The sequence below is a fragment of the Ascaphus truei genome, chromosome 10 (genome assembly GCF_040206685.1).
Source record: "Ascaphus truei isolate aAscTru1 chromosome 10, aAscTru1.hap1, whole genome shotgun sequence".
Taxonomy (NCBI): Eukaryota; Metazoa; Chordata; class Amphibia; order Anura; family Ascaphidae; genus Ascaphus; species Ascaphus truei.
This window is the reverse complement of record NC_134492.1, coordinates 9,094,514-9,110,296: the sequence shown is the minus strand read 5'-3', so window position 1 is coordinate 9,110,296 and position 15,783 is coordinate 9,094,514. Positions and strand designations below refer to the sequence as shown.

Here is a 15,783-nt window from a genome sequence, read left to right as displayed (position 1 = left end):
CACATGTGGAGACCGTCTCTCCAAAAATCACATTACACTGACTACCAGAATGTTGGTAGCGCTGTTGCGCCGTCGCGTCCACTATAAGAGCCGGCGACAATGCATTTGTTTTGACGCGGCGTTGCTGTCGCCGGCGCTATAAGCGCAGCCTTATGGAAAAGCTTCTCTTTATGGGCCCAAGAGCTCACCTTGTCTGATGCTGGGTCAATCTAATAATGGCAGATATGGAGAACGATAAGATGGGTCCCCAGGCCAGGGGACCCCCAGGTGAGACTTGTTTTTGGCTGAAGCACCCGTTGGTTTCCCTGCAGTCTCGGGGACAAACCAGGCACATTCTGTCCCTGTCCATTGTAAAAATGACATTTCTGATGACTGTTTGCTTCTTGTAGCTCACGGAAAACCGAGAGCAGCGGGCAACGTCCGGCCTGGATTCTCTCTATCACAGTCCTCTGTATGAAGAAGCGATGCACTTAGCAGAAGAGGGGAAGGTTTACTGCCGGGTGCTGCGGTGAGAGTGCCCAGACGGAAACGCTTTCCATGTTACAGATTAGCATCTTTACAATCACATTATTGTAACTTATGCAAAGTAAATCTCAGAGGGGATCTGTATAGAGCAGGGGTGAGCATCTCCAGTCCTCAAGGGCCACCAACAAGTCAGGTTTTAAGGATATCCCTGCTTCAGCACAGGTGGCTCAGTCAAAGACTGAGCCACTCATTGAGCCACCTGTGCTGAAGAGCTACCTGTGCCGTCTTTCACTGAGCCACTGATTGAGCCACCTGTGCTGAAGCAGGGCTATCCTTAAAACCTGACCTGTTGGTGGCCCTTGAGGACTGGAGTTGCTCACCGCTGCTTTACACCATTGGTTAGCAATATTGTTCTCTTCTGCATTCAAACACAATACTGACACGTTATGCGCTTCAACCAGTGGCTTACCCTTTCCTTGGAAACATTGATTTTACAAAGCATTTCTTTGAATAAGTGGGGCGCGTAATGATGGCGGGAAATCTTCGCTGTATTGCAGCGTGCGCTATACAGGATCCTAGAGAACTATTTGTTTCGCATGCTGTTTTAAAGCTCCGTTTCGTTGCTGCTGGTGGCCGGTACGCGAGGATGAAAGCTTGTTACGTTGCAGTGCGGTTATAAAGTGAGTTAGATATGTGTATAATATGTTTCCTGCAGGACGGAGATGCTGGACTGTCTCGGGGACACGGATTTCCTCGCTAAACTTCATTGTATACGTCAGGCTTTCCAGGTAAATGTCTGTAAATGTTCATCTCTTGCTCCCTCAGTCTTGGCACTTTGTACTTTGTTCCATATACTTGTATTTTATTTACTTTGTATTATTTAATGAATCCTTTCCTTGTCACCCATTGTCACACAGAAGTGGAGACTTTGTCGCATTTACCACCAAAATAATAAAGTTGCCATATAATTCATGTCATGTGTCTGTAAAATTGCATTGCTTAACCCATCAGGTGGATAAGAATAAACCGGTATTAATATGTATTATTTGTTTAGTTAACACTTTATTTTCAGCCCTATTTATATGGCTTTACAGAACCTCGGTACAGCAGAAATGTCCTGGTCACGGCCATTTCAAGTACCACTGTGTGTATTTCTCAATAGTGAATCTGTCCGTGACAATGTCTATGTTGTATGCATTATGGCAGGGGTTCTCAACTCCAGTCCCCCAACAGGTCAGGCTTTCAGGATATCCCTGCTTCAGCACAGGTGGCACAGTCTTCGACTGAGTCACTGATTGAGCCACCTGTGCTGAAGCTGGGGATATCCGCCAAAACTTGATCTGTTGGGGTGTCTTGAGGACTGGAGTTAAGAGCCCCTGCATTATGGGCTTATTCAGTAAGCTGCAATAGTGCCGATCCGACACGATTGCATGTTAAGCCGAATTTACTTCACTGGGGCTTTCCATGCTGTAGCGCCAGATCGGCACTATTGCAGCTTACTGAATAACTCTCATGAAGAGTAGGCAGAGAATTGGTTTCAGGATTAATTGTCCCCTTCTGGCAGCGAAGGGGTTAAATATTTGCCAATATAAGGGCTTTAAAAAATAAATAAAATAACTTCTTTGTAACCCCACCCTGATCACTGGCACATTGTAATCTCTGCAGCATTTCTCCCTCCATGTATATGAGCTCATTGTATAATCATTTGTTCCTGTTGTTATTTGAAACACTGTGAAAAAATATCTGATGACACAGATGCCCCAAAATGGCCAGTACGCTGGACTTACAATCCCAATATATGTTGCCTCATTTAAATCTCCTAAATGGCAGATCTTGCTTCCTTCCCAAAAATTCTGCGCAGCTCTAACTGCAGTGACATGAACGTTACGAATGACTTGGATTTGTAAGTGCAAAAATCCCGTTCATTTTGAAGCACATGTCACATGAGAATATTTATTTCGCACCCCCCTGTCCAGGAATTTGGGCTATTTTGATAACTGGAACAACTAATGGTGACATTTCTCAGTGTACACCAGGGGAGGCCAACTCCAGTCCTCAAGGGCCACCAACAGGTAAGGTTTTCAGGATATCCCTGCTTCAGCACAGTTGGCTCAATCAGTGGATCAGTAATAACAACTGAGCCACCTGTGCTGAAGCAGGGAAATCGCCACTACCTGGCCGGTTGGTGGCCCTTGAGGGCTAGAGTTGGCCACTTCCGGTGTAGACCAAAGTGTGACGTTGTATTCTATAAATAAAGAGACCAAACGATGGCGTTCACCTTAAAGTCCTAGTGCGTGACTGAGAATATCCGTGGCCTAATTTAATTAATCTAATTAATCACTACTTGTCACTAATATGCTCCCACTTTTTCAGGTGATTCTATCACAAACGGACAACAGGACATTTCTGATGGACACGGGAAGAAACATTCTCTCTACCTTGATTGTCAAAGCAAGAAAGGTAGGGAGCATTGTCCCATTGTCCCATTAATAATTGTAGTGTTGGGATTTTTGGAGAAATATCCAAACCCCAATTCTAGTTTTCAGTCAATAATGATAATAGCAAGTTATCTATTCCAGAATGTAATCGCTGGGTTACCAAATAATAATAACTTTATTTCTCCCGATGGGACTCAATGCGCGTCACAATTACAGTATAGCGCGCGGTACACAGCACATAGGAATTTGTGCTGCAGACACACCCTGTCCCGCAGAGCTTACAATCTATGTCTTTGGTTCCCCTGATTCAGACGCCGTGTCATTGTTATCAGAGTCCGTGCCTGACCTCACTGAGCCGCTCCTTCTCAGTGTGCAGACATTTATGATAGAAAATGGTATTGCTGTTCTAATGTCTCAATGTTTCATTCGATATCCCCAAGAGGGAAAGTTGCAGTGTGTCGGTTAACACACACATTATATGGGATTTTCATCATATGCCTTGTGTAGAAACAAAAAGACCTTTAATATGCACATACTGTAATATTGAATGGAGAGGAGAAAAGAAAAAGTATTGTCTAAAGCAGGGGTGCTCAACGCCAGTCCTCAAGACCCCCCCAACAGGTCAGGTTTTCACGATATCCCAGCTTCAGCACAGGTGTCTCAATCAATCCCTGCTTCAACAGAGGTGGCTCAATCAGTAACTGCTTCAGCACAGGTGGCTCAGTCTTTGACTGAGCCTCTGATCTAACCACCTGTGCTGAAGCTGGGATATCCTGAAAACCTGACCTGTTGGGGGAGGGGGGATTAGAGGACTGGAGTTGAGCGCCTCTGGTGTATAGAAAGAAAAATATACTATGCATGTAACAGACTGAAATGTAAGAGGCTGTGCTTACTGAATATACACAGTAACAGACTGAGATGTAACAGGATGTGCTTACTGAATATACACAGTAACAGACTGAGATGTAACAGGCTGTGCTTACTGAATATACACAGTAACAGACTGAGATGTAACAGGCTGTGCTTACTGAATATACACAGTTACAGACTGAGATGTAACAGGATGTGCTTACTGAATATACACAGTAACAGACTGAGATGTAACAGGATGTGCTTACTGAATATACACAGTTACAGACTGAGATGTAACAGGATGTGCTTACTGAATATACACAGTTACAGACTGAGATGTAACAGGATGTGCTTACTGAATATACACAGTTACAGACTGAGATGTAACAGGATGTGCTTACTGAATATACACAGTTACAGACTGAGATGTAACAGGATGTGCTTACTGAATATACACAGTTACAGACTGAGATGTAACAGGCTTGCTGAATATACACAGTTACAGACTGAGATGTAACAGGATATGCTTACTGAATATACACAGTAACAGACTGAGATGTAACAGGATGTGCTTACTGAATATACACAGTTACAGACTGAGATGTAACAGGCTTGCTGAATATACACAGTAACAGACTGAATTCCTATGAAAGTATTACAGAGATGGAGGAAAAACACACACTGGGTGGATTGGATCCAATAGTCCTTCTCTGCCTGAACATCTAGAAATCTATGGCACATATCTCACAGGCCTTAAACCTCATTATCGCCAGCCTTATTTACATAACATAGGCTGGCAGACAGGAAGGATTCCAGTGCCTAATTAATCAACATTCCAATTAACATAAATTGTATTACATCTGGGGGTTACATTGGAAGACAAAGGGAATACTGTAGAAACGGTTACATTAAGGGTACACGATGGGATATGTTTCTTCTGCTTTTACACGTGGAATCTGGGGCCGGTTATTAATTTCAATCTAATTTACAGAATCCAAAGAGGTTTGAAGATGTCTATGATGATATGATGTATTTCTTAGAGCAGCCGGAAATCTGGAATAATACAGAAATGGAACTGTTTAGCAGAGGGGTAAGGTTCAATTATTGTGTGTGTGTGTGTGTGTGTGTGTGTGTGTGTGTGTGTGTGTGTGTGTGTGTGTGTGTGTGTGTGTGTGTGTGTGTGTCTGGCTCAGAGAGTTGTATTTAATTTATTTGTCAAGCTATAAGGAGTTGTATTCTATTTGCGTGTAGGTGAAAAAGATGAATTTCTATGACATTGTCCTGGACTTTATATTGATGGATTCTTTTGAAGATCTAGAAAACCCTCCCTTATCCATCCAGAACGTTGTGAAAAACCGCTGGTTAAACTCCTCCTTCAAAGAAACCGTAAGTAGCTGCTATTTTTAGCTTTCGTTTGACTGATGCCTGCCAAGTATTCCTGATAATACCACTTTGCCAGCCCACACAAGGAAGGGGGGGGGGGGCTGTTGATAAGAGGTCCCAGAACCGCCTTCTTCAGACAGTGTAACTCCCAAACTATTTGTCTTTTACCCCTCGAGTGCTGGCGAGTCTGGCATTGAAATGTTTTATAAAGGGGCTGAAATAAGTCAAAGCATAGTCAGAGAAAATCATAGCCCTAGAGGTGCCATCGAACTCAATTATTCCTTAGTCATGCCTATAAAAGACGACCACTCCGTATTCACAAGTGTAAAGACACTTCAGAAGTTACGCGTCCCTGAATGTGTCAGTAGGCTGGGTTACGCGTTAATTCCATTACTGCTATTCATAAGCTTATGCCTCCCACCTACTGCGTTTTCCAAGGGACCGCTAGTATCAAAGATATTAACCCCACCAGTGCTGGAGAACCGACGTGCTCTGCTGTGTTATACTACAGTGCATAGCCTTCCAATGCAATAGGGGAACGTTGCTGCCTCCATGTAATTCCGGCTTTGAAATCTTCATTGAATGACACCACCTTGTCCACTTATCTGCCACTTCTTTTCCACCTTCTGAGACTGCCCGATTCCCCCGTGTCCTTTCAGAAATGCCACGTGGCCCTCCCATCTATACACAGCTCAAACGAACTATATTGTGTTTTAATGTAATCAGGTACAAATTGTACACTACGTTTTCCCCTCCAGCAGTATACAAGGGTCAGCGGAGTCTGTATAAGGGGAGGGTTTGTTTCATTCTGTGTATATCTTGGTGATGTCATTCTTCACAGAAGCAGAAAGATGTATATTTTTTGCTCTGAATTAGAGAATATCTGATTTCTTATCCTTACATTGCAGTTTTAAGTCCATATTTGGGAAAATTACTGAGTCCTGACTAAAGTATTTTAAGTTTGGCACATCTCAATGCAAAAAAACAAAGTCCCATATGCCTCTTCCACGTTCTTTTATTTTCCACTGGAAACAGTCTGGGTTATAATGCATTCAGTTTGGCACAGTATTCACTGCAACAGAAGCAGCTTAATGTAAAACATACACTCTGAGACAGAGGGGGAAAGCTACAATTGCCACATTTTGTCTAAAAGCCAAAGTGATGTATTTAATTACCAAAAAGACAGATTCTTCATTTCATCCCTTTTGGAAAAGTGTTCCAGCTCAATCTGAGCCCTGAGACTGCTTTATACACAGGGCTGCCTGAGTAGATTTATCAGCTCACTGTTTCACTAGGCTCCTACATCTGATAATACGATAAGAAAGTTACACAACTCCCGAAGTGATCCTTTTAGGTTCTGATTCTATCAGGGGCGCCTGTGTCACTAATCATCTGTATCCTGCAACTCCTGAAGTGCTCTGAATAGTTGCTGGAGGCTGAATAGTAGGTTCCTGACGTGAGTTTTGATCGGTGGGCAACTCCAGTCCCCAAGGGCCACCAACAGGTCAGGTTTTGAGGATATCCCTGCTTCAGCACAGGTGGCACAATCAGTGGCCCAGTCAACTGAGCCACAGATTGTGCCACCTGTGCTGAAGCAGGGATATCCTCAAAACCTGACCTGTTGGTGACCCTTGAGGACTGGAGTTGCCCACCACTGGTTTAGATGACAGAAAATGTGCAATCTCAAAAAAGCATGAAAAACCCAGTTTTTCAGCAAGAGTCTTGTGAAAACGGAGACAGGGAAACAGCATTAAGGATCGCTGGCCCCGAGCGCACTTACGTTTGCAAAATACAACATCTGATTTTGTCATTAAACTTTCAAAGTATCTGTATATGAAATAGGAAGGTAAAAACACCCACACATTGTGTATTAATAATTTCCGTGGTGCCTACAGAGTCCTTCAACATATAGGGGGCTATGCACTAAGCATCGCAAACAGCTTTTTGGGGCGTACGGAAATCTAATTTAAAATGGCAATTGTCTGCCCCAATGTACTAACCTGAAACCTCCTCCTGCGCCATTAGCGTCAGCAACTCATTTTTTTCCCCACTTCTGTGGCGCACTGTGCTAGGTGTATAGATGTTGACTATGGTAGGGATGCCAGACGTCCCATATATAGGGGATTGTCCCTTATTTCATTGACTTGTCCCATTGTCCCAGTCAGTCGGGGCGGATAATTATCCCGTATTTTAGCGCCTTGACGTGAAATGCCTGAATTTAAAATAACAGTGATGAAATCGGCCATAAAAACGTAACACATTTCTCCTCGAGTGTCATCGTTCCCTTTTCCGATAGATGTCGCCTTACTAAGTTATTTAAATAACAAAGTTAGGACACGGCCTGCTCATCTCATAATACCGTGACACTCGCCCCTGTAGGCGTTACTTTTTCTCCCACCGCTACATGTTAGTTTAGCGCGTGTCTTTCCCCGCCCGGCCAAGCGCAGAGAGGATAAAAACCTGCGAATACAGCGGTCACGTGGGAGATACCGCTCAGCTCGAAGCGTTCGCAGATCATTCATCGCTCATTATCATGTCACACCTTCATACTGGATTTCAGCGTCCCCAATTCTAAAAACGTAAACGGGGCGCCCCTACACTATGTGCTACAATAAAGGGGTAAACACTACAAAGTCTGTTTATAGTGTTAACACAGAATGAAGTTGCTATTTATCAACCCAAAATTGTGATTGACGCAGCGTGGATGTTTTATTAAGTAGTTTAACCCAAGGTATTATTTTCACAGTACGGCTTTTATGAATGAATAATGTCATATTTCTTATATTTACTAACACCAGTTATAAAAAAAAGTACACAATTCTGTTTTTCATTTAAATGGTATCAATCGGGCATTGAACATGACCATATTCAACAATATCACAACAAATGATGCGCCATAATGTATCACGTCTTCGTGCATACAGTACGGTACGATGACCGTTTGATGACGGTTTCTATTGCTTTTCAGCACTATAAAACATTGCCGCGCAGATCTTAATACACAGACCATGCTGTGCCTTACGTTGCTATTGCATAGTACAGGGTGGCTAACTCCAGTCCTCAAGGACCACCAACAGGTCAGGTTTTCAGGATATATCTGCTTCAGCCCAACTGATTGAGCCACCTGTGCTGAAGCAGGGATATCCCTAATACCTGGCCTGTTGGTGGACCTTGAGGACTGGGGGTAGAGGTTTATACTGATAGCCAGGCAGATTCAGCAGGTGACCTGGTATTTGCTGCTGTTGATTTATTAGCTTTACTGCTCTTCTTGTTTGTGCTCAGGCCGTGACTTCAAGCTGCTGGTCAGTGCTGAAGCAAAAGAGGCAACAGGTGAAGGTAAATCGTGTTCAGAACAAGTGCGCACGTTCACAGGGAACGGGGCATTATAAACACACCTCATTTCAATATGGCAAAATTGCACTTTTAACCACGTGCCTTTCTGAGGACAACACGTAATTATAGGGTAAATACAAAAAGCCACGGGGGGGGGGGAATATAGAAAGCATCAAATTAAGATGAATCGGCCATGACTTGGGATTAGATGGATAACAGTTATATTATAACACTAATATTTAGGAAGGTAAGTAACTGACACGGAGTCCCCGTGCTACACCGTGTGTTACAGGCACCTCTGGCAGAATAGAGATCAGTATAAAAATGTTTAGAAAGTTCAGGTTTAACGTCTGGAAAATGTTATGTTGTAGCAGTAAGTGAGCTAACCGCACAAAGAACACAGCGCAGTCCACACTTTAACACTTCCCGGTTATACTGTAGGCAAAGAAGGGAGGGGGGGGGGGGGCTGTGTTGGTCCTTTCATCCATGTAGTAACGAAGGAGGCAGAGGGAGTAGGGGGGTAGGAAACCTTTTATTGGACCAGCAAGTCGTTGATACGTTACAAGCTTTCCAACCTCTCGGGGTCAGACCTGATGAAGGACCCTGAGAGATGGGAAAGCTTGTAACATTTCCACTACTTGCTGGTCCAATGAAAGGTATAATACCCCCTACTCCCTCTCCCTCCTCTGTTACTACGCGATTATATTGTGAAGCGCAGAACATTTCTATAGTAACATCTGTTTCCATGTTAAGAAATATTAACCTTTCACAAATTCCAGAGGCAGGGCTATGCAAAACCATATAAAGTAAAACCAAATGAGGGCGTCACATATTACACTCCCAATTAACATTTGTAGGGTGAAATGCACCTAAAAAAAGCCTCAAAATGTCAAGAATGAACAATAAGTGTTCTGCAGTGGTACTGAAAATATGTCGTGCGTGTCTCCGTCTCTTCCGTGCCGGAGAATTTCCACACGTTCTGCAAACCGTTATTCTTTTTCTTTCCAGACAGATCAGTAGATTACAACTTGTGTCGAAGTAAAAGTCCCAACTCGGTCAGAGGCCGAGCGTCTGCCCATTGGGAGGTTTTGGCAAAGTACTAAGTACTGTAGATTGGGGTTCAGAAATCTCCTTCTCGGGCTAAAAGAGGCTAATCAGACGTAGATATGGGAGGAGTTCATGACTAGAGTCGGGAAGGTTGACTCTTATCGTTTACACCAATATGAGAAAGGGACGCTACAAGCAACGCAAGGCAGTGACGTTTTGGTTGCTTTTGTTAATCGCAATGTGATAATAGCATTTAAGCCAGGGGCGGGCAACTCCAGTCCCCAAGGGCCACCAACCGGTCGGGTTTTCAGGAAATCCCTGCTTCAGCACAGGTGATTCAATCAGTGGCTTATTAGAAGACTGCACCACCTGTGCTGAAGCAGGGACATCCTGAAAACCTGACCAGTTGGTGGATTTAATCCAATTTTAGGTTGCAGTTAGGTGGCCTGCGGGGCACTGCACTGGAGGATTTGTTATTGACAAATACAGAAGAATGTGCATTGTCATTGCATAACATGGCATCTTTCTACATTAATAGCAATTCATTCATGTAACAAAAACAACAAGTTAATGGAACTTTTTAAGACTCACGTTGATCTTGGTTCAAATTTGAACAGGGGGACAAAGCAGACGAATACTGTGAAGCTTTCTTAGTAAACATCACTCGGTCAATAAGTAAAAAGAAAAATCTACTGTATGTGAAAGAATCTGAGTTAATAAGGAGATATAACAGAGATCTTCTCTTGTAACGTCTTCCCGAATTAAAACATATCACTTTACTGTCTATGACCGATTCACTTGCCACTGACAGTTAATGTTAGAGATAAGAGCCTAGATTAACCCTTTCCCTGCCTGGGTTGTTTAACGAAAGATTTCAGAACGGCGTCTGTGACACTCTTTTCCTTCCCTGTTCTTCACCCTCAGCTGCACGATGGATTTTTTGCTCACTTCTATGCAATTTGTGAGCAAATAAGTCCAGTTTTGGCATGGGGTTTACTGGGTCCCAGAAACTCTTTCCACAATATGTGTTGCTTTTACAAGGTATGTTGTTTTACAATCCCAACCTGCTTTATTCTGTGATATATATATATATATAATTAGCGCATATCTTGTGCTAACAACTGTTAACAAAAACCAACGCCACTTTATACACATCTTGCATAGTTAAAGATTTGTTCTGGAAAACCTTCCTGTCGGCGCACTATAACCTTTTTCAGTAAACGTCTTTATGTTGGCAGTGTTGCCCTTGCTATGTTCTGCAGGTCCCTGTCAATGGTTTATACTTGTACTTCCCATTTTCCTTTTGATGCTCGGCTTCCAACGTTGTCCAGTTTGAGTTAATCAGGCTCCTTTGTTATGGCGCTGGGAGGGGAATCCAGTATTGCACATGTTTAAGGCTGTATTTTTAAAAGCGTATGTCATGTCCAATGAAACATTTTGTAGATTGATTGTACGATGTGTGGCCGCTTGTTATAGGAGTTATTGCAGTCTTGAATCTCAATCTTGACAATAATCTTTTGATGACACCCGTTGTTACATTGAGTTCATTTCTCGTTTACAAAGAGCCAATACAAGATAACTGTTGTTTCTTTCTCTATCTAGGATCAAGTTCTTTACTTCCTAAAAGACATTTTTGACTTTGAGAAGGTCCGCTACTCAAACGTGGAAAGTTTGGCAGAAGATATTATGCAGATTCTGCTTCGCCGCCGGGATCTGCTGTTGGCCTACTTCGGAGCAGACGTGGTGAAGCCTATTTCTGTTATGCCAGATGGGTAAACAGAAGCCAAAGGCAGAGCAACTTAAAGCTAGTCTAAAGGTGCATTCAAAAATGCACTAAAATATTTGTTTGTCTTTTGTTTTTACAACAACTTAATTATGTTTGTCTCAAAAAATGAATCATTTAAGGCCCTGAAGCCTGTGCAGAGATTACCTTGGATACTTTCCCAATATCTGCATCCTCTATGGCAGGGGAGCCCAAGTCCACACCTCAAGGGCCATCAACAGGTTGGGTTTTCAGGATATCCCTGCTTCAGCACAGGTGGCTCAGTCGTTGACTGAGCCACCTGTGCTGATACAGGGATATCCTGCAAAACCTGATTTGTTGGTGGCCCTTGAAGACTGGAGTTGGCCGCCCCTGCGCTAAGCCCTCCTCTCGTACATCCTGTACATTCATTGATTCAGTGATGCTGGCATATGGTTGAAGGAAACCCCAACATGGAGTCAGTCATCTTTAAAGTGACCAACAGAAAATACATACAATGTGGTTTTTTTTCTTCCTGCGATGGCTTTGGCACAATCATATACAAGTGTAGTAGTTCCACTACTATTCTAAGGAGACCAGTGTCTTTATTTATTTTTTATACGTAATTGTGAATGCGCCTCTATATAAGGAGGCCTTCACGTGAGACGCACCATAACATCTGCCGGATTATATTGCACTCAGGGAACTGTTGTTGGTGTGCTGCTAATGTATATAACCTGTAAATATGTATGTACTGTTTAGACACGAGAGAAAGTATTTACATCTGATTGCACTATGTCACACATTCTGCTTGTGTCTTGCGCTTCTGGTTGACCGGGTACTTGCGTGGCCCTAACTTACCGGGCAGTTCTGCTCCACTACTTATTCCGTTTGCACTTAAACGTAGAACAATATTGTTATCAAACATTGGAGATGATGCCACCAAACAATTCAAGCGCTCCAAATACATTTTTGATGCTGGAAATAAAAAATATATATTCAAAAATATCCAGCACGGCTTACATTTTCCAAAAAAAAACCTTTTCAAGGTGTTAACCTTGGGATTCCGTATAACAAATGTTGATATATTCCCCCTTTTTTTTTGGAAGAGAAATCGGGTAACTTAATTAATGTTTTCCATTTGAAAACCCCATTTGCAAGGAATTTTGAATCTTGTATGTATTTATTTAACCAACTGCAACAGCATGACTTCCTACGGGAGAAGTAGCAACTATATTATAAGCTGGATAACATGCAGTCACGTGCAACCAGCCTGCCGAGCTTTGAATATCACTCCTTGTTCAGCAAAGATCGAATATCCCAAAATTTGCATGTGTGTCTTCCGTGTGACCCCAAACCTGCTCCCTTCATCCTCGTACCACATTACATGCTGTGATTAGGCTGCAGAAAAGGATTCTGGGTAATGACAGGCAAATGAGCACCCACTTATTGTTCGTATTAATAGCCCACATTTTTAGGGGTGAAACGCACTCCTAATAAAGTTTTGTTGTTTCTATAACCAGACATTTAAAGAAAAGTGACAAAAACAGTACAGTAAATACAAATAGCACTTCTGGTGCATTCGCATGTATCAGACAGGTCGTGCAACCTTGTCCTTCCCCATTATCTCTTAGCACACAGTGCTTCCACGGCAGCCAGGGATTTTGGGTAATGACATGCAAATGAGCACTCACAGTGAGTCACTCTGTTTCTTATCCATTGTAACATGGAACCCCTATAAGTCTATGCCTGCCGTATTACACAGCTTTCTCATCACAGCCTGGGTTCAAGAAGTGCAGAGCCAGTAACCTACTCACAGACCGCTCTTTTGGGTCTCATCAGTGCAAAGTTGGTTAATAAATAAATATACAGGATGCTACCCGCAAGAGCGGCTTGCTAATGCCACAATAAACATACATATAAATAATATGCTGGGTTGACGCCATGCTGTAAACAATCAGTTTATTATCGATGTATTCTTGATATATTAAACTGATCGTTTACACCAGGGGTGGCCAACTTCAGTCCTCAAGGACCACCAACAGGTCAGGTTTTAGGGATATCCGTGCTTCAGCACAGGTGGCTCAATCAATTGAAACAGGGATATCCTTAAAACCTGGCCTGTTGGTAGCTCTTGAGGACCGGAGCTGGCCTCCCCTGGTCTAGCAGTTGAATTGTTTGGCACACACAGGCCTTCACCTTTACTTCTTCATTATCAAATACATTTAGTGAAAACCAGGGATGTGACACTTTCAAACATACAAAGCTACATCCCGGCTACTTCACTCCAAGTGGAGAAGTAAGGAGCGTTGCTGCTCGAAGTGTTAACACTGCGAGTTAGTAACTGCACTGCCATTTGTAAACAAGGCCCAGTGTTTATACTTCTTGTGTGGCACAATTCTGCAAACACTGCGTATCTCTGCCACATAACTGTGCAAAGGTGCAGAACACTTGTGAGGATGCAGTGATCTTCCCTGATTTATTTATGTTGTTCTGTCACAATAGAGATGATCGTTAACGTGTAATATATTTAATTACTTGGATCGTCTCTGCAGTGATTTAGTTTTTTTTACATTTACAGCATTTCAGTCATTGTAACTTTACACTTGTAAGTGTAAATACCAACTGATCCGTTTTGAAAGCGATGCCCCAAAGTCACCAAATACTGCCACTAATTATTCTGTTACGCCCTGATTTATGCATGCATTCACAGATTAACGTGTCAGTATATTTTTGGGGTTACAATTAATATCTCTACTATTACATATACATGTCTTTGCTACCATGTAATTCAGGGGTTCTCAACTCCAGTCTGCAAGACCCCCTAACAGGCCAGGTTTTCAGGATATCCCTGCTTCAGCACAGGTGGCTCAATCAGTGGCTCAGTCAAAGACTGCATCACATGTGCTGAAGCAGGGATATCCTGAAAACCTGACCTGTTAGGGGGTCTTGAGGACTGAAGTTGAGAACCCCTGATGTAATGTCTTCTGCCACATAAGTAACATTTCTGCACAAGTATAATTAAAGAGATCTCTTTTTAGGAGGCCTCGATGACATCAAATAGTGTTTAAATCCGGGGTTACCTCAGTTACGGTTTCTTGATCTTGTTCCCCTTTTGATTTGCCATTAGAAATATGCTAGTGCTTGGTGTAAAAAGATACCATTTCTAGCCTTACGTGTGAGTTCAATATGTATTAAGTCGTTTAAAGGCCTGGCTGATTACAAGAGTCCCCAGCCTGGCGCTCCCGTTCTAACAGCAGCAGCACTCACTCAGCTACTTTCCGAGACGTGCTGGAGGCCTACGTGAATTTAGTGTGTTTATTTTCACTCAGCAGTACCTACAGACGTTCACAGTTCTGACATCTAATATTCTCATGTTTCTGGCTAATCTTGTACTGAAGAAGTTGGTTAAAAACTGTTATTTGTACTTTTTATCGTTGTTAATTCAGTTTTTACCTAAATGTTTTGAAAGTTATAATCCTATTCAGATAGCATATCTTGATCTAGCTGTTAGTGAGTAATTGATTTGCTTTCCATGTACTAAATGTGTGTGTGAAACATTTTCCTGCTTACGTGAACAATAGCAACTGTATTTTTGTCTCAATTTTGGGACCGCTTTCTTATTATTCAAATTGCAACAGCAGACCTGTGAACGGGAGTCTTGACAAATAGTACAATTTATGTATCTTGGATGTGCTTATTTCATGAGAAAATAAAACCTAGAACCCTGTTTTGCCTGGTTATCCAAGCTGCGGTACTAGCAGATATTCAGCGTGTTCTTGAGTAGTACCGTGGCGGGAGTCATTGTCGTGGTATTACTCAAGCACATGCTCAATTGGCTTTAATGGCAGATCTCGTCGATTCAGGAGCGATAACACGGATCGCACGTTGACAGCGTCCAGTAACGGAGAGTCGCAGATCAATGTACCATGGTGAGCCTGGGAAATGGCTCTCCCAAAACAGTGGCGCAAATATTCAAAATGGGTTTAGATAGAGATTACTTAGAACAGCTCCTGAAAAGAGTTGTGGGTAAGGTGTGTGTGTGGGGGTAAGATGTGTGTGGTGTGTGTGTGTAAGGTGTGTGTGTGTGTGGTGTGTGTGGTGTGTGTAAGGTGTGTGGGTAAGGTGTGTGTGTGTGGGTAAGGTGTGTGGGTAAGGTGTGGGTAAGGTGTGTGTGTGTGGGGGTAAGGTGTGTGTGTGTGGGGGTAAGATGTGTGTGGGGGTAAGGTGTGTGTGGGTAAGGTGTGTGTGTGTGTGTGTGTGTAGTGTGTGTGTGTGTAGTGTGTGTGTGTGTAGTGTGTGTGTGTGTGTGTGTGTGTAAGGTGTGTGTAAGGTGTGTGTGTGTGTGTGTGTAAGGTGTGTGTGTAAGGTGTGTGTGTGTGTGTGTGTGTGTGTGTGTGTGTGTGTGTGTGTGTGTGTGTGTGTGTGTGTGTGTGTGTGTGTGTGTGGTGTGTGTGTAAGGTGTGTGTGTGTAAGGTGTGTGTGTGTAAGGTGTGTGTGTGTAAGGTGTGTGTGTGTAAGGTG

General features: G+C 42.9%; 1 protein-coding gene across 3 annotated transcripts in view; it reads left to right on the top strand.

Annotated features, from left to right (window-relative positions):
* MIGA1 (mitoguardin 1) overlaps positions 1-14,139 on the top strand; it is a 43,525-nt gene extending 29,386 nt beyond the window's left edge. Inside the window, exons 9-16 of one of the 3 annotated variants that reach the window (XM_075615752.1) lie at positions 390-508; positions 1,181-1,253; positions 2,839-2,925; positions 4,747-4,845; positions 5,007-5,141; positions 8,421-8,474; positions 10,443-10,559; positions 11,121-14,138. In XM_075615752.1, the coding sequence (XP_075471867.1) occupies positions 390-508; positions 1,181-1,253; positions 2,839-2,925; positions 4,747-4,845; positions 5,007-5,141; positions 8,421-8,474; positions 10,443-10,559; positions 11,121-11,294 (858 nt within the window). In that variant the 3' untranslated portion in view covers positions 11,295-14,138. Of the gene's footprint in view, positions 1-389; positions 509-1,180; positions 1,254-2,838; positions 2,926-4,746; positions 4,846-5,006; positions 5,142-8,420; positions 8,475-10,442; positions 10,560-11,120 lie in introns of all 3 variants that reach the window. The other 2 variants (XM_075615753.1, XM_075615755.1) reach the window with 2 other exon arrangements.
* Positions 14,140-15,783: the final 1,644 nt, after the last annotated feature.